Source organism: Perognathus longimembris, chromosome 3 (assembly GCF_023159225.1).
Source record: "Perognathus longimembris pacificus isolate PPM17 chromosome 3, ASM2315922v1, whole genome shotgun sequence".
In the NCBI taxonomy this organism is placed as follows: Eukaryota; Metazoa; Chordata; class Mammalia; order Rodentia; family Heteromyidae; genus Perognathus; species Perognathus longimembris.
In genome coordinates, this window is record NC_063163.1 from 81,854,103 (window position 1) to 81,872,372 (window position 18,270).

At 48.4% G+C, this 18,270-nt stretch overlaps 1 protein-coding gene across 1 annotated transcript in view; it reads right to left on the reverse strand.

Annotated features, from left to right (window-relative positions):
* Positions 1-471: 471 nt before the first annotated feature.
* The window catches only part of Ccdc60 (coiled-coil domain containing 60), a 127,063-nt gene continuing 109,264 nt past the window's right edge, over positions 472-18,270 (reverse strand). The window contains exons 7-14 of the mRNA XM_048340705.1: positions 16,183-16,417; positions 13,333-13,417; positions 10,221-10,292; positions 7,688-7,750; positions 6,984-7,106; positions 4,299-4,430; positions 1,902-2,091; positions 472-573 (exon numbers count right to left, since the gene is read on the reverse strand). Of these exons, the coding sequence (XP_048196662.1) occupies positions 472-573; positions 1,902-2,091; positions 4,299-4,430; positions 6,984-7,106; positions 7,688-7,750; positions 10,221-10,292; positions 13,333-13,417; positions 16,183-16,417 (1,002 nt within the window). The remainder of the gene's footprint in view (positions 574-1,901; positions 2,092-4,298; positions 4,431-6,983; positions 7,107-7,687; positions 7,751-10,220; positions 10,293-13,332; positions 13,418-16,182; positions 16,418-18,270) is intronic.

Sequence of the window (18,270 nt, forward strand, 5' to 3'; positions counted from 1 at the left end):
TGAGAAATATATTTTAGCTCCAGTGGTGTGAACTGATGGCCTCATTCATGCCTACTTTTAACCAAGTTATTGTTAAGCAGCAAACCCGATGTCAGTGACCCAGCACAAGGCTTGTTGCACAATAATAAATACTATTATTAGCAACTGAACACCATGTCTACTGTTCCAGTACTTTTCCAGATAGCCATGAAACATTCAGTTCTATCCAGTTTTATTCAGGATTTTTGGAAAAGGAATAAAGTGAAGAATTCCAGAGAACTGGGTAGACTCAGGCTGGACCAATATGCAGAACAGGATCCTGGGACTGGGGAAGGGGTTGAGGGAAGGATCATGTGGGAATAGCTCTTTCTGGACATCAGGATGAGCATCTGTGAGAGTCAGCAGAAACAACACCATAGATCAGGCTGAGGAGCAAAGTGTTGACTTGCTTGCCCTATTCCACTGGGATATCTGGTCGACCCAGGCCCCAGACTATATCAGGGCATTCTGGGTCCTGATGGGAATGTTGATCCTGCTCTGCAGCCAGGTGATGTAATCCTCGTGGGGCATATGAATGATGTGTTCTCGCACAAACTGTGGGTTAAAGACAGTGTCAGTCTCAGAATTTAGTTTGAAAGCTAGGCTCTATACCCTCCTCTACCACCTCTCAAGATCCCAGAAGACTTGTAGTCGACCTTGAAAACCCCAGGATGACTCCAGCCATCCAGACATTTGTCTTTAGGAAAAGGAACTCTTTCAGTTTCCAGTTTCCTAGTTCTATAGACAAAGGTCAAACCTTTCTTGTTGCTATCGATACAAGGAAAGTTTAGGAGGAGCAGAAAACCCAGCGGGATGCATTTTTTCTCTTTTCTACTCCTTTCTGTAACATCTTTAAAAAATCATTTGTCCTTTTCCTTCCTTCCTTCCTTCCTTCCTTCCTTCCTTCCTTCCTTCCTTCCTTCCTTCCTCCCTCCCTCCTTTTCTCCCTCCCTCCTTTTTCCCTCCCTCCCTCCCCCCCTCTTTCTTTTTCTTTTTAAGAGCCCTTTGAGAATTGAGAACAGCTCTGGGATCACTTTCTAGGAAAGTTTAAGACAAAATGTAGTCTTTCATATATACTTCTGCTACAGAGGCCCTGATGTACAGTTTTCATAAGTTCTGGAGTGTTCTGTATGGCATGGGAACTTTTCTCTTACCCTGTCTAGGATTACCTCTTCCATGAGCCTTCATAACTGGTGGGTGGGGTGTGAACAGTTGCCTCAAGTTAGTTTTGGCCTGCCCTACTACAGTCCTTCCTGGAGAAGCCCCTCAGGGTGTGGGAAGTAGAGTCTGGACACCTGATTGGTCCATGAGTCAACCTTTCCCCAGTTTTGTGGCCTTTGCACACACTGTCCTATTTTCACAACCTGTCCTTTCCTCTTCTCAAACCCTTCAAGTGTCAGCTTAAAGATAACCTTCCCTAGTTAACTCTAGCTAATGTAGATTCCCTGTGAATGCATTTTAAACCAGAGCATCTCTAGCTTTGTTTGCCTACAGAACCTCTGAAGTACCATTAAAATGTCAATTCTGAGTTGGTCGATGGAGTTTGGTGGCTAAGATTCTCATTTCTCACAAGCACTTAGATGATCTCCATGGTCTGTAGACTCCACTTGCAGTAGAAAGATTTGAAGCATTCTTTATTATGATTGTCCAGGTATTTACTTAGTCCCAAAGCTTGAGTTTCTAGGGGGTACTATGCACATATAATCTCCTGTTCCTTGCAGTTGGAGTTCAACAGCAGCAGTCATGTGACAATCCCTCTCCTATTAGAACATGAGCTTCGTGAAGGTGAAGGGCCCGTGGGTCTCTGGCTCACTGGCCTGGGTGTTGAAGAAATGATTGGATGAGAGCGTCTGAGACTGTGGCGGGAAGGGGGTGGTAGTTACCTCGATAGCCACAGCGATGTCCGGGGAACACAGTTCCCAGATCCTCAGATCCTGCAGCACCTTCAGGAGGATGTGAGGCCGGATCCTTAGGTCCAGGTTCTCCCCAAACTTCTGAAGTTTTGCCAGGATCTTTTTGGCAGGGCGGAAGCTCTTTAGATCCTCAGGGAGTTTGGACAATAGGTCGAAGTACCTTCCGCACAGGGAGAAGACCAGTTAGGAGGTGCTGGGAGAAGAACCTGAGCTTTCTCTTTTTGTTTCTCATGGGGGAGTCACTGGGGTAGCAAGAGGCTCTATCCGGGGGTCTTTCTTCAAACCTAAATTGTGAAGAACTCACAGCTCAGGTAAATCCTGATTTTTTTAGGGGTAGGAAAAGCCAGAACATGAATGTGTTTCATTACAAAACAAATTCAGGGCCTACTTTTAAAGGATGCATTTATTCTATCAAGCAGACAATGTAACAAGCTGGAAGAAAAAGGAGGCCTTAGATTCTGAAGCCTCTGAGAGTTAGGCGGGAGTAGAGCTGGGAGTTACTCATCAGCTCTCCCTGGATGCAGGAGGTACCTACCCTCCAGACCACTAGGAGGAGGAGAATGAGGATGGGCGTGGGCGTGGCATGTATATTTTCCATCTCATTCTGATGAGATGGAAATCACTCATTATGATGAGTCATCCCAGGCCCCACCCCCATGGTTTCTTTGTCTCTCTTGCATCTTGTTTTAGTCATTCTTCCAGGAGGTGGGGTTCCTGATGTATTAGTTGATCTGACGCCCATTCTGTATTGCAGTGAGAACAGATTTGGGCCAAGTTCACCTACTTCCTAGTAGTGTGACCTTGGGGAATTTAATTGATATGTTTGAGTCTCAGTTTTCCTTCTTTACAATTGGGGAGTTAATATGGACCCTTCGATGAAAAGGAATACTTTATTGAACTGTGATTCTTGCCATTTCTCCTCTTCCTTTTTCTGTTCTCCTCTCGTTCCTTCACCTCCTCCTCTTCCTCCCTATCCTCCTCCTCATCTTCATCCTTTTCATTCTTTTTCTTTGAGGTAAGACCTTGATATATAGCCCAGGCTGTTATCCAACTTGCTACGAACTTACTAACTTTTCTTATAGCATCATGGCACTCAATTCATATTTCTTTTCTTTAATTTTTTTTCCAATCCTAGAGCTTGAACTCAGGGCTTAGGCACTGTCCCTGAGCTTCTTTTGCTCAAGGCTAGCACTCTACCACTTGAGCCACCGCACCACTTCTGGCTTTTCCTGTTTATGTGGTGCTGAGGAATTGAATCCAGGGCTTTATGCATACTAGGCAAGCACTCTACCACTAAGCCACATTCCCAGCCCTGAGTGTGTGTGTGTGTGTGTGTGTGTGTGTGTGAGTGAGAGAGAGAGAGAGAGAGAGAGAGAGAGAGAGAGAGAGTCTGGGGCTTAAATTCAAGGCCTGGGCCCTGTCCCTTAGCTTTTTCACTCAAAGCTACTGCTCTGTCACTAAAGCCACAGTTACACTTCTTACTTTTTTGTGTGTGGTTAATTGGAGATAAGAATCTCCCAGACTTTCCTGCTTGGGTTGGCTTCAAACCACAATCCTCAGATCTTAACCTTCTGAGTAGCTAGGATTACAGGTGCAAAACTGTATTTGTACTGTGTTTTTTTTTAATTATAAGAGGGATCTAAGATGGCAGACTAGAGATAGGGCAATATCAGAGTTCTGTTGGCTCAAGCAGAAATAGAAAGCTCTAATCAGAAAAAAAAAGTTTTGTATTACTTTTTCACTAGTACACTACTGATGGGGTGCAATGTGACATTTTAATACTTGTATACAATGTGTAATGACCCAACCAGAGTACTTAGCATATCAATGAAGCACTTATCATTTCTCTGCAGTGAAAAAAATGCTTGTTCTCTCCTAGTTATTTTGAAATAGACAATACAACATTGCTAACTGCAAGTCACCCTACTGGGCAACAGAACACTAAAACTTAACATTGCTTTTTGTGGCTAAGTGTTACCATCTTAGGGCTGGGGCATAATGGTCCTAGGATATGCCTGCCTTGTTTTTGCATCCTCAAGAAATTAAATTATTTGAGGAAATCCCAAACAATCACCTAGTGGAACCTTTCATGTCTCCCTCTCCCCTGGGGAGCTGGCGACTGAGCTCTCCGTGTATCTGTAAATCTCAATGAAAAGAAGGTGAGTAAGGAGAATGAGGCAGGCTGTGTGATTCATGGCTGACTGTGCTCTGGACTCAGCTTGTTTAGGGCTATTTTGCTAGTGGCGGCAGGCGGCTTAGGCGTGCTCCCCCTCTGTGCTTCCTAGGCTCCTGGGATCGATTGCAGAGCTGTAACCACAGCCCTCCACACTCAGGATTGTTGAGTGTTCTGGTTTGGGGGGATCTTACCAGTGGTCTGCCATCTCATCCGCATCCCCCTTCACTACAGAGATCTGGTGTCTCATCTTCGCCAGGTCTTTCTGGAAACTGGAGACTAGGACAAAAGAGTGGAACTTCTGGAGACCCCTCTCCTCCTGGCGCCTATGAGGATGTGTGAGACAGAGGGAGACCCATCAGCCTCCCTTCCCCCACTGTAACCATCTGGGCTGCCCTTTGAGATGGTTGTGGGGGGAGGGGTTAGTTTTTACTGGAGGTATGAGTCTCATGCACTTTTCTGCATGGCTGGCTTCAAACTATGATTCTCAGATCTCAGCCTCCTGAGCAGCTGGGATGACAGGAGTCAGCTGCCAGTGCCCAGCTTCTCAGCTACTTTTAAAATTATGCTGTGGCTTTTTGCCACAAAATGAAATGGTGCTCTCCAAGGTCCTGAAATGATTTCCTTGCTAAAACTAACCTAATTAGTGCTCCCCCCTCGTTCTCTTCCTACTTCTGATTATGCTTATATTCTGTGCACTGATTCTCCACCTATAAAATAGAGGAAGATACTGGCTCCTACCTTTCTGAAGTGAGCATTACATTATGAGTATAAAGTTCTGGGCATACTGATAGGCACACAGTAGGTATTTAATACATACTGGTTCCTCTCTTCTTCACTTCCCTAATCAGTTTGTGCCTATGCCGTCTCTCTCCAAGGAGAATTATATTGTCAACATAACCACATCAAATCCTTGTTTATAAAGCTCAATGACTTTCCACTTTACTACTAATAAATAACTGCGAGCAGCTTGTTCCTCGCTCACAACACTCACTCCCTGTTGCATTATCTGGCTTCATCAGCATGCCTGGAGTCTTCTTATGCTTCAGCTTGTGTTGAAGGCATGGAGATGAAGTTCAAACTCCACAGCTGGCATAGGAAAGCCTTTTATGATCTGGCCTCTGTCTGGCTCTCTGATCGTCTTGCAGGTGCCCTGGGCCCAGCTTCACTTGGCTGGTGGCAGTTTCCTGCCTCACCTGGAGCCCTTTCAGGTCTCTGAAACCTTGCTGTTGCCTTCCCTAAGAGCTCTCTTCCCTCTCAATTCTCTTCCATGGCTCTCTGGGTTTAAGTTTATCTTTATCATGCAGCTGCTTAGGGTACCTCTGGCAAGATAATGCTGCTAAGCCCACTTTTGTCATCTGGAAAGTGGGTTTAATAATGGCAATTTAGGGTGGTGGTAAGGAGTAAATGGTGCATTGTATACCATGGAAACACATGGAAAAACACAGTGCCTGGGAAACACACCCTGTCTTCATTGGAGTGAAAAGATTTGCCCCAGAAAGACCATTCAGTTGGCTGTCCCAGGTCAGAGATGGCATCTTTTTGCTCCATTTCCTTGTCTCTCTCCCACATTAGACTTGGCACTCCCGGGGGAAGGGGGCCAGTGCTGTGAGGATGAGGGTGCACAGGTTCTGTGGAGAGATGGCTTCCCGGGGGGGCGGGGCGGCGGTTAGTGTCGTAGGGAGCACAGCTGACTCCATTTTGGCTAGGGAAACATGGTGGGAAATGTTGGGGGGAGTAGATTAGGGGAACCTGACCCCAAAATTCTGCTTCTGTAAATGGCTTGCTTAACTTGTTTGTTGCTTGCTCAACCCCCTGTATCAACCCCCTACATCTGTGCTACGCTTGTACCTTCATAAACCCCAATCTGAGGGCTGCTCGGTTCACAGTGGCAGCTCCCAAGTCTGCACTGTGCCCCTGGCCAGTCAGTTCGATTTATGCTTCCCCAATAAATCCATCTTTTTGATTGAGACTGTCTCTGAGTGGTGGACTCTTGGAGGGACGGGAACCCCCTCCCTCGAACCTTGTAACAATTAGAAGCTCACTGCAGCCAGCAGTGGACTGGTTATGGGTTGCCAGGGAAGAGAAAAGATCCCGGGGGCCTCTGTTGATGTTAACATCAAATGGCATCTGTGGCTGAGCATAACAGAGCCGTCACTACCACACTCCTGTTTGAAGTACCCATGTCCGGGCTTGGGGCTTTGTATGCACATTTCCTGCCCCTAGCTTCCTCTTGTCCCTCTGGGCTGTTCTAAGGTTACCTTCTGCAGGTGGACTTCCCAGATAACCCAGACATACATGCATCACATACTTACCTCCCTCCCTCCTTCCCTCCTTTCTTCTCTTCCTCTCTTTCTTTTCCTGCTCTTCCTCCTCTTCCTCCCCTTCTCCCCCTTTCTTCCTCCTCCTTGTCTTTCTTTTGGTAGTACTGGGGTTCTGGCTCAGGGCCTTGAGCTGGCTAGGCAAGTGTTCCATCACTCAAACGACACCCCTCTTCTCCCTTTTCCTTCCTGTCCATCTCTTTTTCACCCCTCCCTCCTCTTCATTTTCCTCCTCTCTACCATGTCCTCTCCCTCGCCTTCTTCCTCCCTCCTTCTCACTCTCATTCTTCTCCACCTCCTATCTCTCTCCTTCTCATCTCCTTCCCCCTGATGTAACATCTGCGCTCTTCCTGTATGGAATGGCTCTCAGCGGCACTTCTGTATTGCTAGATGTAGTAATTCTGTTTCTGCCCAGGAGATGCTTAGCTACCTGAGGGCAGGGAGGAGGCCCTTCCTGTCGCTGCTATTGTCCCAGTGCCTGGAACCTGGTGGCTGCATAGTAGGTACAGGGCGAAATGCCTGCCGAGCGAACTGGACCGGACACGTGTATGCCCTTACTTCATGAAGATTTCCATCTTGTCCTGAAGGCAGTAGCTGGCTTCCTGGGCGATGCTGTAGAACTTGGCTCTCATGATGCTACAGACCCCACTCTTAGACTGGATGAGATCTCGGTTCGCCCGGCTGGAAGCACAGAGGAGAAGGGCTGGGAGAGGGAGGGCAAGGGATGCCTCAGGTAGCCCCCTCAGGCCTCCCCGGGGCCATGGGGCCACAATGCCGTTCTGTGGGTGTTCCCTGTGCTCCCGGGGTCTCTGTCATCACCCAGAGCCTCCCTCAGCACCTCCTGGGATCTAGGGAGGATGGACCTTCCCAGCAGGCCCTTCTTCAAGGAGGCCACAACTAGACAGCTTGTCACGTGAGCCAGCCAAGGTGGAGGAGAGAGAGATGGAACCGAGGATGGGGCCTCACGCGCGTAGCCAGCATCCATCTGTGTTTGTGACCACGTGGCTGCTGGCGAGACACCTCTGGTGCCCAGCCTCCACTTGCTTCACTGTAAACTGAGCTAATGCTGCTGCCCCAGCAGGCCGCTCTTCACCGCAGAGAGGCTTCCTGCTGCGTCTGCATCCTCGCTCAGCCTCCTGGGCCCTGGGGGATGGCTTGTCCCCGTGCCGCCAGTGGCTCAGGGAAGTCTGGTTCACAGTTCCCTCTCCTGCACCCCTGGGGAGAGGAGGTATGGTCCCTGTAAAGAGGCCCTCCTTACTTACACTTTTGATTTCTTCTGGACCACCTGGGAATGGCTGTCCACGCTGCTGGAGCTGGACCTCTCACTGCAATAGCAAGGGATGGCTTTAAGTCATTTTCCTCTACGTTTCATGAGCACAGCACGTTAGGGCCTGCACACACCTGCTGACCGCCAGCCTTCAGGCAAGGGCGGTAGCTCTGACCCAGGCGGGAACTCAGTGCCCACCCCACGCTTTGTCTTCGCTTCTGCCATACCCGCGCATGGGAGACACTCCCCTCGCCCCCTCCATTCTGTTCAGTGGTCACCGTGAGTCCTGCAGACCTGGACTCTGCACTCCATGGTCCAATTTTGACCTGCTTTGTTCCTATCATCAGGGTTCGTGTTTCCTAGATGTTTCATTTACATAAAATTTCTCTCTGCACCTGGAGGACCAGTTTGCTTTGGAGCGTTCCATTCTCCTCTCTGTACCCCAACACTGGGCCCTGGACCAGTGCTGCCTTTGGTGTTCCTGACCCCAGACTGCCTGGCCTGTTCATTCTCCACGCTGGATCCTTGAGCTGTGTATCATTTTGCTCTATTTTGGAGGCAGGCAGAGATAAGAGTCAGGCACAGCTGATCTGTGAGCGAGTACCCACTGTCCGGTGTGCCGGCTCGTCACACCATCTGACTCTTTCTGGCTGCGGACCAACTCAACCCCTTGCATGACTGTCCTGTGCTGGGATGGCCTGGGCAGGGTTGATGGTGGAGAGGATGAAGAGCTCTCTCTCTGGCTTACCTCTCTCCTACATTTTCTCTTAGATTCTGGGTCTTAAACATCATGGCCTAGCACATTCTCTTCCACCCTGTCCCTCCTTGTTTCTTCCAAATATTCGGGCAAATGGTTTGAGCATTTTATCTGTGTGGCCCTGGTGGTTAATCTGCCTGTGGACTCCCATGATGTGTGGCTCACCCTTCCTTCTGGGCCCTATGGCCTTTGGGACTTCTTTAGGCAGGTAGATGGAGTTGCCCTTCAGACAGCTCCCCGTAGGAAGGGTCCTGGCCTTTGCTCCATTTCCCAGAAATTTGTGGAACTAGGTCTAGAGATCTTAGGTGTGGTAGGCCACAGGCAGGGTGCCACCCTGCTTGGATGGGTCACAGGGCTCCAGAATAGTATCCGGATGGCCTTGCCTGTGGCTACCACTCAGCTGTCCTAATGCCTGCATAAGAATATTTTGGGGAGCTGTGTTGGCTCAAAGCTTCTCCTTGTAGCTCCATTTCTCCTATTTTAGTGCTTTGATGGTGGCTCAGAGGACGTGGGAGGCCAAGGAAGTAGTTTTATTAACTGGTAATACACAAATAGACTACAGAAGCTCCCTTTGGCCTCTTCTTTCTTTCTTTCCCTTTCTCCTCCTTGAGCTTCAGCCACTCTGGTCTTTGGTCAGTGCCTCTAAGCTTCCTCTGGTCTCTCAGGCTCTTTGCACATACTGTCCCCTTGCTTGAATATCATGTCTGCTCCCCACAATAGGTGAGCCAATTCTTGGTTTAAATACCAAGTAATTCAGTCTTAGTTAGAACCCCGATGCTAAAAGTTCTCCCAGCTCTCCTTACTTTTCCTTCAGAACATTTTCATGGCTATAATGTTACAGCCAACTATGGGATTACTTGAGGGAGGCTTGACACCTTTATTAAATTAGCAGCTCTTAAGCACAGGCAGAATTCAAGGGGCCCATAAATGAAGATGGAGGAAAGCCTTCATCTTTATCTTAACTGTCCGGTAACTGAAATGGAAACCATAGGCATTTGCATATTGTAATTGTGGGAGGTATTCTGAAGAATCATTTTTACTCAACACTAATCTGAAATTACAGTAGTTATTAGACCTGCTGTTAAGTCTTATTATATAATGCATTGCTTAAAGAAGCTCAGAGAGATTACTCTGTTCCAAATTGGGTTGTAATATAGTCATCTATATTACTATAGCTATCTTGGTAATCCTTTGTAATTCACTGTGTGCTCTTAGGACATTCTCTGGAAAGGAATTCAGAGGCTTCCTCCGGCAGTCTAAGGTCCCAAGGCACAAACACAGTCCAGATGGTGCGTCCGTGAGGCAGGAACGTGCTTTCTGTAAAAGCCTTAAACCCAGCCCTGTTCTTGCCACAGAAAGGGGACCTCAGACTCTTCTCCATACCAAACATCTCCTGTCACAACTTCCCCACGCAGGGTGGGAGAGGGGATTCACTTAGTACCAGGCTCTCCTGGCGTCCATCTGCACGAGTCCACAGCACCATGCTGAAGCTGCAGACACGCAGAATGAAATTTATTAATAAACAAAACAAAAACCAGCGACCCGGAAGGGGTGGGCTCGTGCCTGGAAGGGGTGGACTCGTGCCAGCCACACCCTTTCATCCGCCTCTTCACCACTAGCCCTTGCTTCAGCTCTGTGGTGTGAAGGGCGCTTACTGGGCAGAATACCAGGAGGGAAGGGCTTGTTTTCCACGGAGGTGACAAGGAGAAGGGACCCCCGCCATGGCCTGGTGCCTCCTGACCTGTGCACTGCAGGCTTCTGAGGGTCCTACCTTGACTTGACAGGCGTCTGTCCCTCCTTCAAGGCAGAATCGCTCTTGGTTTGCTTGAGCACAGACAGGATGCTGCAGAGCAAGAGGAGTCTTTTATTACCAGTGCCACCAAATGCCAGATACTCTGGTGGCAGCCAGGGCCCTGGGGAGGAAGGGCTGAACTTCCCAGAGCTGCCCACATTACTGTCACCCAGACAGCCCAGGGCCAAAGCTGCACCGAACACCCGTGACGCGCTCACGTGTCCCCAGAACCTCAATCTCAATCTCTCCTTCACACACACATACACACCACAGGCAGCTGAATTCCACCCATGCTCGTGTAGAATTCTACACATATACATATAACCAGCACCCTCCCTCACTCCTAGAATTACACGTGCACCCCACACACATGCTCATACCCACCCATAACCACAACCACATATGCTCAACTTCTCAAAAAGACACACGCCCAGAACTACACACATACATAGTGGGATCACACACCTAAAACCACACACACACAAGCACATAGCTCTAGAGTCACAACGTAACTCCTTCAGATTGCACACGTGCCACATAATTACACCCATGTAGCAAAATTCCAAACACACACACACACTCACATACACACACTCTCCTAGAATATCACACTCAAGCATACACCTGGAATTAAATACACATGTAATCCTACATACACACAGAGACACAGAATCTCCTAGCACTCTCTGAAGTTTGCATTCATCATTTGAAGTCTGTGTTGAAAAAAGCCTCATAGCTATCCAGCTAAGTGCCCGTGGCTCAGGCCTGTAATCCTAGCTGTTCAGGAGGCTGAGATTTGAGGACTGTGGTTTGAAGCCAGCTGGGGCAGGAAAGTCTGTGAGTCTTTTATATCCAATTAACCACCAACAAGTTCGAAGTGGAGCTGCAGCTCAAGTGGTGGGAAGCCATCCTTGAGTGAAAGAGCTCAGGGACAGCATCAAGGCCTTCCCAGGCAGGAGTGAGGAAGGGGAATAGCCGCAGCTTCTCGCTCTGTCACCGTGGTTGTCTTGTTATTACATGTGATGCCCAGGTGGCCAGATGGGTCTCTGGAGAGCCAGGCTTGAGACGGGATGAGGGGCCCCAAAGATGCCATGGGTGACTGACCATGTGATTATGAGCAGAGGTTCTCATGTTAGATGAGTGTGTTCTCTCACCAATGACTGAAATGCTAGTTCCCTGACACTCATACTTGACAAGGAGAGTGTCATTGAATCTTCACTAAAACCATGTCCAGTAGGTCACACTTCATTACACAGAGCTGGAGTCAGCACAGAGAGGCAAAGCAAGTTACCCAGCATCACAAAGCAATGGAATGATGGAATGGAGGTTGTCCCCAGTCCAGCTGGTGCCAAAGCCAGTACACACTACCTCATTTTTTTTAAATCAGGGAAACAAGAACGGAGGTTCAGAGAATGTCAGAGGGACTTGTCCAAGGGCACAAGGTTTGGGACCCACAGCAGTTTGGGGCCAAAGCCAGCACTCATGCTCTAAGCTGTTGCAAAGGAAGAGGTCTCATAGAGTGGACCACTGCCAAATCCCATGCTTCCCAAGCCAGTGCTGTCTCTGGGTGCCCCCAGGAGCCACCCCAGAGCCTGATTCGTGTCATGCCTGGTCTGCGGCAGACCTGAATCCATCATTTCAAGGCAGAGGCGGGGTGTGATGCATGACCAGCGCGGGCTGAACTGTAATTACGGTAATAACAATCACCATAAGTCACTGCCCGCACGCGGGTGGGCCCCAGGCAATGATGAACCACTTCTAGTGACTCATTTGTTTCCAGGAAGTAATTTGCTTGCTCAGAGGGATCCACGCTCTGATGTAGGCTGAGCTCTGTCTTAGACTGGGATGGGGGACGGAGGGGGAGCAGAAGTCCCCCGTGTGCCAGGCTTTCTCCCAGGAAGACAGCACCTCAGGTTCAAGTCTGGCTTAGATGCCTGGGAAACCAGTTGCCTCTATTGCTGGCTTGACACTTCCAAGGATGCCTGTTGCACCTGGGATAAGAGCCAGATTGTGCAGTGTGGAGTCCCAAGGTGAGATTTCCCCAGGCCAGCATAGGCCTCTCTGCACTCCGTTTTGGCTGCGTTGCCACTTAGGGGTACCACGATTCTTTCTGGCCCCACCTGCACATGGCTGCCCGTTGACTCCTTTCTCACCTTGCTGGAGCCCAGTCCTTTGACAGGATGGCTTGTCTTCCTGCCTCATCCAAATCTCAGCTTCACCTTTCTTACAAGGAAAGGAGAAATCGATCCCTATTCCCACCCCACACTAGAGCAGTCCACATGTTGATTTATTTACTTATTTATTGTTGGTCCTGGGGATTCATCTCCAGGTCTTGTGTGTGTGAGATAAGGCTTCTACTACTTGAGCCACACTTCCCAATTCTTTCATTGCTTGAGTTTGTTTTTCAGATAATTTCATGCTTTTACTCAGGCTGCTTTCAGAACTTTGAGTCTCCTACCTCAAGCTCCTGTGATTCTCCTACCTCTGCCTTCTGAGTAGCTAGGATTGCAGGTGTAATGTACCACTATGCCTTGACTGTATTTGAGATAGGGTCTTGTTGACTTTTTTTAACCCTCAGGTTGGCCTCAAGCCACAATCTTCCTATCTCTGCCTCTCAAGTTACCTGGGATTATGGGCATAGACCACCACACCCAGCTCTAATGCTTTTATTATTATGTTTTTGAACCTCATCTTTCCAAGCTCACCTTTCCTAAGATTTCTCACAATGATAACCAATACCTGCTCTGTACATATTCACAAGTGTTCACCCAAAGAATGGATTTTTAAAAATCTTAGGACTTCCCACAAGTGACAGAGTGGCGAGGACGATAGATGGTCTCGAAACGAGAAAGATCTGGATTTGAGTCATGACTGTGCCATTCACTGGCTGTGTGACCTCAGGGAAGGCACTCAGCCTCTCTGAGCCTGCCTGCAGAGTTGCTCTGGGAACCCATCAGGCTGAGCACACAAGCCAGGTTGATTGCTAAGAGCTAGCCACAGAGAGGACACCCCGTCATCAGCAACTGCTCTTGTTAGTCTTTGTACCTGGGCTGCTGGTCTTCAGCCTGTCTGGGGAGTGAGGGGAACCCACCTGGGCACTTTTCTTTGCATTTCACTCTCCATCAACATGGTCCTCTTCGCCTCTTCTCGAACCATTTCCAGGAGCTTCTGCAGATCTGAAGGGAACATGAGACAAGATGGTGCATGGCGAGGTCCAGTCCTTCGCCTGGGGGTCGAGTGTGCTGGGAGCATGGGCTGTCAGTCAACAGTTGCCAAGTGAATAGGGGAAGCACTCGGGAGAGGGAGCCCTGGGGAGATGAACTGAGTCTAGCCTTGCTTGGATGTCGCCACTGGGGACTAGGGAGGAAAGGAACCATGCAGGCTGTGGGCAAGCGCCAGCATTTAGCCATTTTCTACTTCATTTCCAATATGGTGCACATAATTCTATTTTCACCTGAATGCAACCTTCATATTTGCTTTATCCCCACATCCCCTACTGCTACATCTCTGAGAGTCCTCTCTCTCTCTCTCTCTCTCTCTCTCTCTCTCTCTCTCTCTCTCTCTCTCTCTCTGTGTGTGTGCACATGTGCACGTGTGTGCTCAGAAGTCAATTGATACAAGAGCTCTGCTTTCTTCCCTTCTCTTGGGAGCCATGCAGTGGCAGATGCCTTGATATCCTTCTACCCACCTCCAAGCAAACCAGCCCAAGGTTGTACGGATGTAGTTAATGACCATGGTGACCATGGTGATTGGAGCACCCAGCGACCTTCCTGGAGGGGCATATGTAAAGCACCACATTGAAAGCACCATGGGTTTTTATTTTTCTTTTCTGCTTGCTGTGTGCCTCTGGGCAGGAAATGGTGCCAACACAGGAGGAAAGGTGTGGGAGATCCTTGCAGGCGCAAATATCTTGTTTACCTTTGGCCTGGCACACATTGGGATGCATTTCCACCATAGTCACTTCTCAGAGGGAAAGCCCTTCTTCTTTAGCCCCCATCCACACCCTTAACCTCCATCCTGTTTGTTACCACCTTGATCAGAGTAAATTAATTTCCTAGCCTTTCCTTGCCTTCTAAAACCTCCTCAACTCAATTCTGAATTCCTGTGTCTTCTTCTGAGGGCTGCACCATTTGGCCATCGTCTCATTTCTAGGCCTAACTGTGCAATGGCGTTTGCAGGCTGTGGCCTCAGGTGGCCTGATCCCCTCCCCAAATGAATGACAAAAGATTCCCAAGAGTACACTGGGTGTGGGCAGAAATAAGATTTTGATTGACTACTTCGTAGGGCCCTGAATATAGCTGGAAGTTCCCTGTAGAAGAGCGGGGAGATTATATGGGGGATGGGGATGGAGGGAGGTGGAGGCAAAAGGTGAAGGAAGAGGAAGAGAGAAGGAGGAAGACTGAGGTTTCAGGCATAATCACTTCCCGTGTTTGGATCCTTTCCCTGAAGTCTTCCCACAAAATTCCTGTATATGGGCAATGAGCAAGTTGAGAAAGAAACCAGGAAAGCAATTCCATCCACAATAACCTGAAGAACAGTAAAACATCTAAGTATTAACTTAACCAAGGAAGTGAAGAACCTCTGTTAATGGAAACTGAAACCTTGGAGAAAGAAGTTGAAGAAGATACCAGAAGATGGAAGACCTCCCATGCTCATGGATTGGCAAGATGAATGCCATGAGAATGGCCATACCATTAAAAGCAACCTATAGATCCAATACAATACCCATCAAGCCCCAATGCCATTCTTTACAGAAATAAGAAAAAATTAATCAAAAAATTCAAATGGAAGCCTAAAGATTTTGAATGGCAAAAGCAACCCTGAGTAAAAAGAACAACGCTAGAGGAATCACAATATCAGCCTTCACATTATACTCTAGAGAAGTAGCAAGGAGAACAGCCTGAAATAGTCATGAAGACCAGTGGAACAGAATGGAGAAAGCCCTGGAACCCTGGACTAAAACCACAGCCACAGCCATCTTTCAACAAAGGAGCCAAAAGGGAGCCTGAGATTTCACCACTACCTCTCATCCTGCATAGAAATCAACCCCCACTGGATCATCCCCCAGTGGATCCAAGAACTCAAATGAGACTTGAAACTTTAAATCTACTGCAGAGAACCAGAGGGAAAACAATGGAAGTTACAGGTACAGGTAACTCTTTTCTGAACAGGACTGTACTTGCCCAGAAAACAGGAACAGGGATTGGCCAATGGGACTACAAATTCAAATTTCTGCACATCAAAAGTGACAATTGCCAGAACCAAGACATAACCTACAGGATGGGAGAAAGCAATAATTTTTGAGACAGGGTTTATTACTTCCTTCCCAAGAACATGACTGTACTTCGATCCTCCTATTTTTCACTTCTTACCATAGCTGTAGCTGAGGTGACAGGCAGTTAGTCTTTTCTGCTGGCTTTTAAGCCATGATCCTTCTGACCACGTTCAGCTTCCTGCATAGCTAGGGTGACAGGCACACACCCTGAGAGCTATTGGTTGAAAAAGTCTAATGGGTCTCATGAGCTTCTTCCTCTTCTTCTTCTTCTTCTTCTTCTTCTTCTTCTTCTTCTTCTTCTTCTTCTTCTTCTTCTTCTTCTTCTTCTTCTTCTTCTTCGCCTAGCCTAGCCTCCTCCCAATCTCAAATACTTAGGATTACAGACATGAGATACCAATGGCCAACATTAAATTAAAAGTCTGTGTTTAGGATTCAGAAAGGACCCCTTGTTACCATGGGACCTTGTTCCCTGAGGGAAAAGCGCAGAGTAACACAAGATATAGAAAGTGTTTCTGATCTCTGGTGAAAGGGATGAACAGAGCTGGGACTTCAGTATGTCCGGGGCAGGAGCGGAGGTGTGGGGGGTTGGGCGTGGGGGGGGGCAGAGATCTGGGAGACACAAAGGCCAGAAATGCAGTGCGTGTGAGGATCTGAGGTTGGACTTACGGATATGAAGAGGCTCATCATCTGGCTTGGTTGAAGTTGATTCATTATCCTCAATGTCTTTGCTGCCAGTTGCAGGGGTAATAACACTTGGGGGCTCATCAGAACCGGGGTTCACAGAAACCATGCTGCTCTGAGCAGAGGACCCCCCGCTGGTCCGAGACAGGCTGAGGGTGGAGCCTCGGCGGCTGGGTTTTCTGGTGGCAATACGCATCATAGGGATTTTGAATTTCTTGGTCTGAGGGAAAGGGAAAGAGGGGTGTTAGAAAGGAAGGAAAAAGTTTAGGAAAAGGAAAGGAGGAGGAGCAAGGTAGGCAAATAGAGGAAGAAAGGCTAGGTAGGCAAATAGAGGAAGGAAGAAGGGAGGGAGAAAGGAAAGAAGGAAGGATGGGGAAAGGAAGGATGGAGTCTAGAAGAAAGGAAAGAAGGAAAGGGAAGGAGGGAGAATATAATGAAGGCAGGAAGGAAGGGAAGGTAAGAAGACAGGAAGAGAGATTGTTAAGGTACACAGGGAGGAAAGAAAAGAAAGAAAGCCTGGAGTTGACTGTGAATTCCTTCTAAAGGTCGTGAGACATCCCTGGGTTGTGGAGTGACTGTTATAAATCAAGTCATGGAAGCTATGTGTTCTCGGAAAGGAAGGTCTCAGAGCCACTTCTATTCAACCAGCATGTGGTTGCCTACATGGTCATCATGGTGCAGCGCCTGCTGTGACTTGCAGTGGCATCTCAAGGCCCGGAACAGTCTTTGGCTGTTCTTGAGCTAAACACCAGAGCTGACTTCTGACTGTGGAATATCAAAGGTTTAACATCTCTCACTACACCTTGGTTTAGAGCCCCTAGGCACCGATCGGTCTCTTCCTCATCAAGCCAATGCCTGGGCCCAGAGGGGCAAGAGACTCAGGGTGGAGAAGATTCTAGGCCTTGTGTTTAGGAGTAGGGGCAGAGGTAGTAGAACCATGTGCTGGGGCAGCACGCTAGGTGAGGTCAGTTGTGGTAGGGACAGTGGTGGGATGGATGGGGAAGATAGGGAAGGTCCTGTGAGGAGAATGTGCATTTGGGAGAGGAAAGGAATTGAGAAAAACTGATTATAGGAGTGTGTGTGTGTGTGTGTGTGTGTGTGCGCACGCGCACGGGCACACACACACATGCACGCACACCAATTCAGAATGTGATATCCAGGGCCATGTTCTCTTTAAACTTGCCACCGAAGTCTCAGAGAGGTTTGTAACTTGCCCAAGATCACACAGCTTTGAACCCCAGGATTGAAAGAGATGAGGTTTACATCACAGCTAGTGACAATGTCACATCACAAGTGCCCTGAGCTCATGTGGCTGACTCTTTACCATGGCATCTAAATGCCAGGTGGGGCATGGGGGAAGAACAGGCCTGCCTTTGCTGCCCTTGCTGCCTTTGCTTAGGTGCGCTGAGCAGCTCCCCGGGGAAAATGTTCAAGACACACTGGGCTATAATTGACAATCAATTAATTGAAACAGTTGTATTGATGAACACTTAACAATGAAAGTGCTTGGGACACCCAAGGTATGTGACATCTTTAGACAAATCTCATCGTGTCTGATGCCCTAGGGAGCACTGATGGTAACACTGAACCTTCAAACATACAGAATGGGGTGGAGAGAACTGCACAGATCAAGTAGCAGAAGATTTGGATTGGTTATCTTGTAAGGCCCTGAATATAGCTGGAAGTTCCCTGTAGATGAGGGGAGAGGTTTCTTTGTTACATGGGGCGGGGGTGGGGGCGGGTAGAAGGGAGGGAGAAAGGGAGGGAAGAAGAAGAGAGAAGGGGGAAGACTGAGGGTTGATCACTTCCTGTGTCTGGATCCTTTCCCGGAAATCTTCCAGCAAAGTTCTACAGAAATGGCAGGACGCTGAGGGAACTGGAGTTTGAATTTGTTTTAGCCAGGGCTCCAAGGGGGAACACGAGTTGCACAGTGACTATTAAGAAAGGAAGTGCGGAGAATTGGCATATTCTCTCCTTAGATAAATTAGCAACGTGGTAGGACATTCCACCTTTGTCTTGATTTTGCAACTGGCCAAGAGCTTGCCAGCTGGACAAAACCCCCCTCCACTCCTC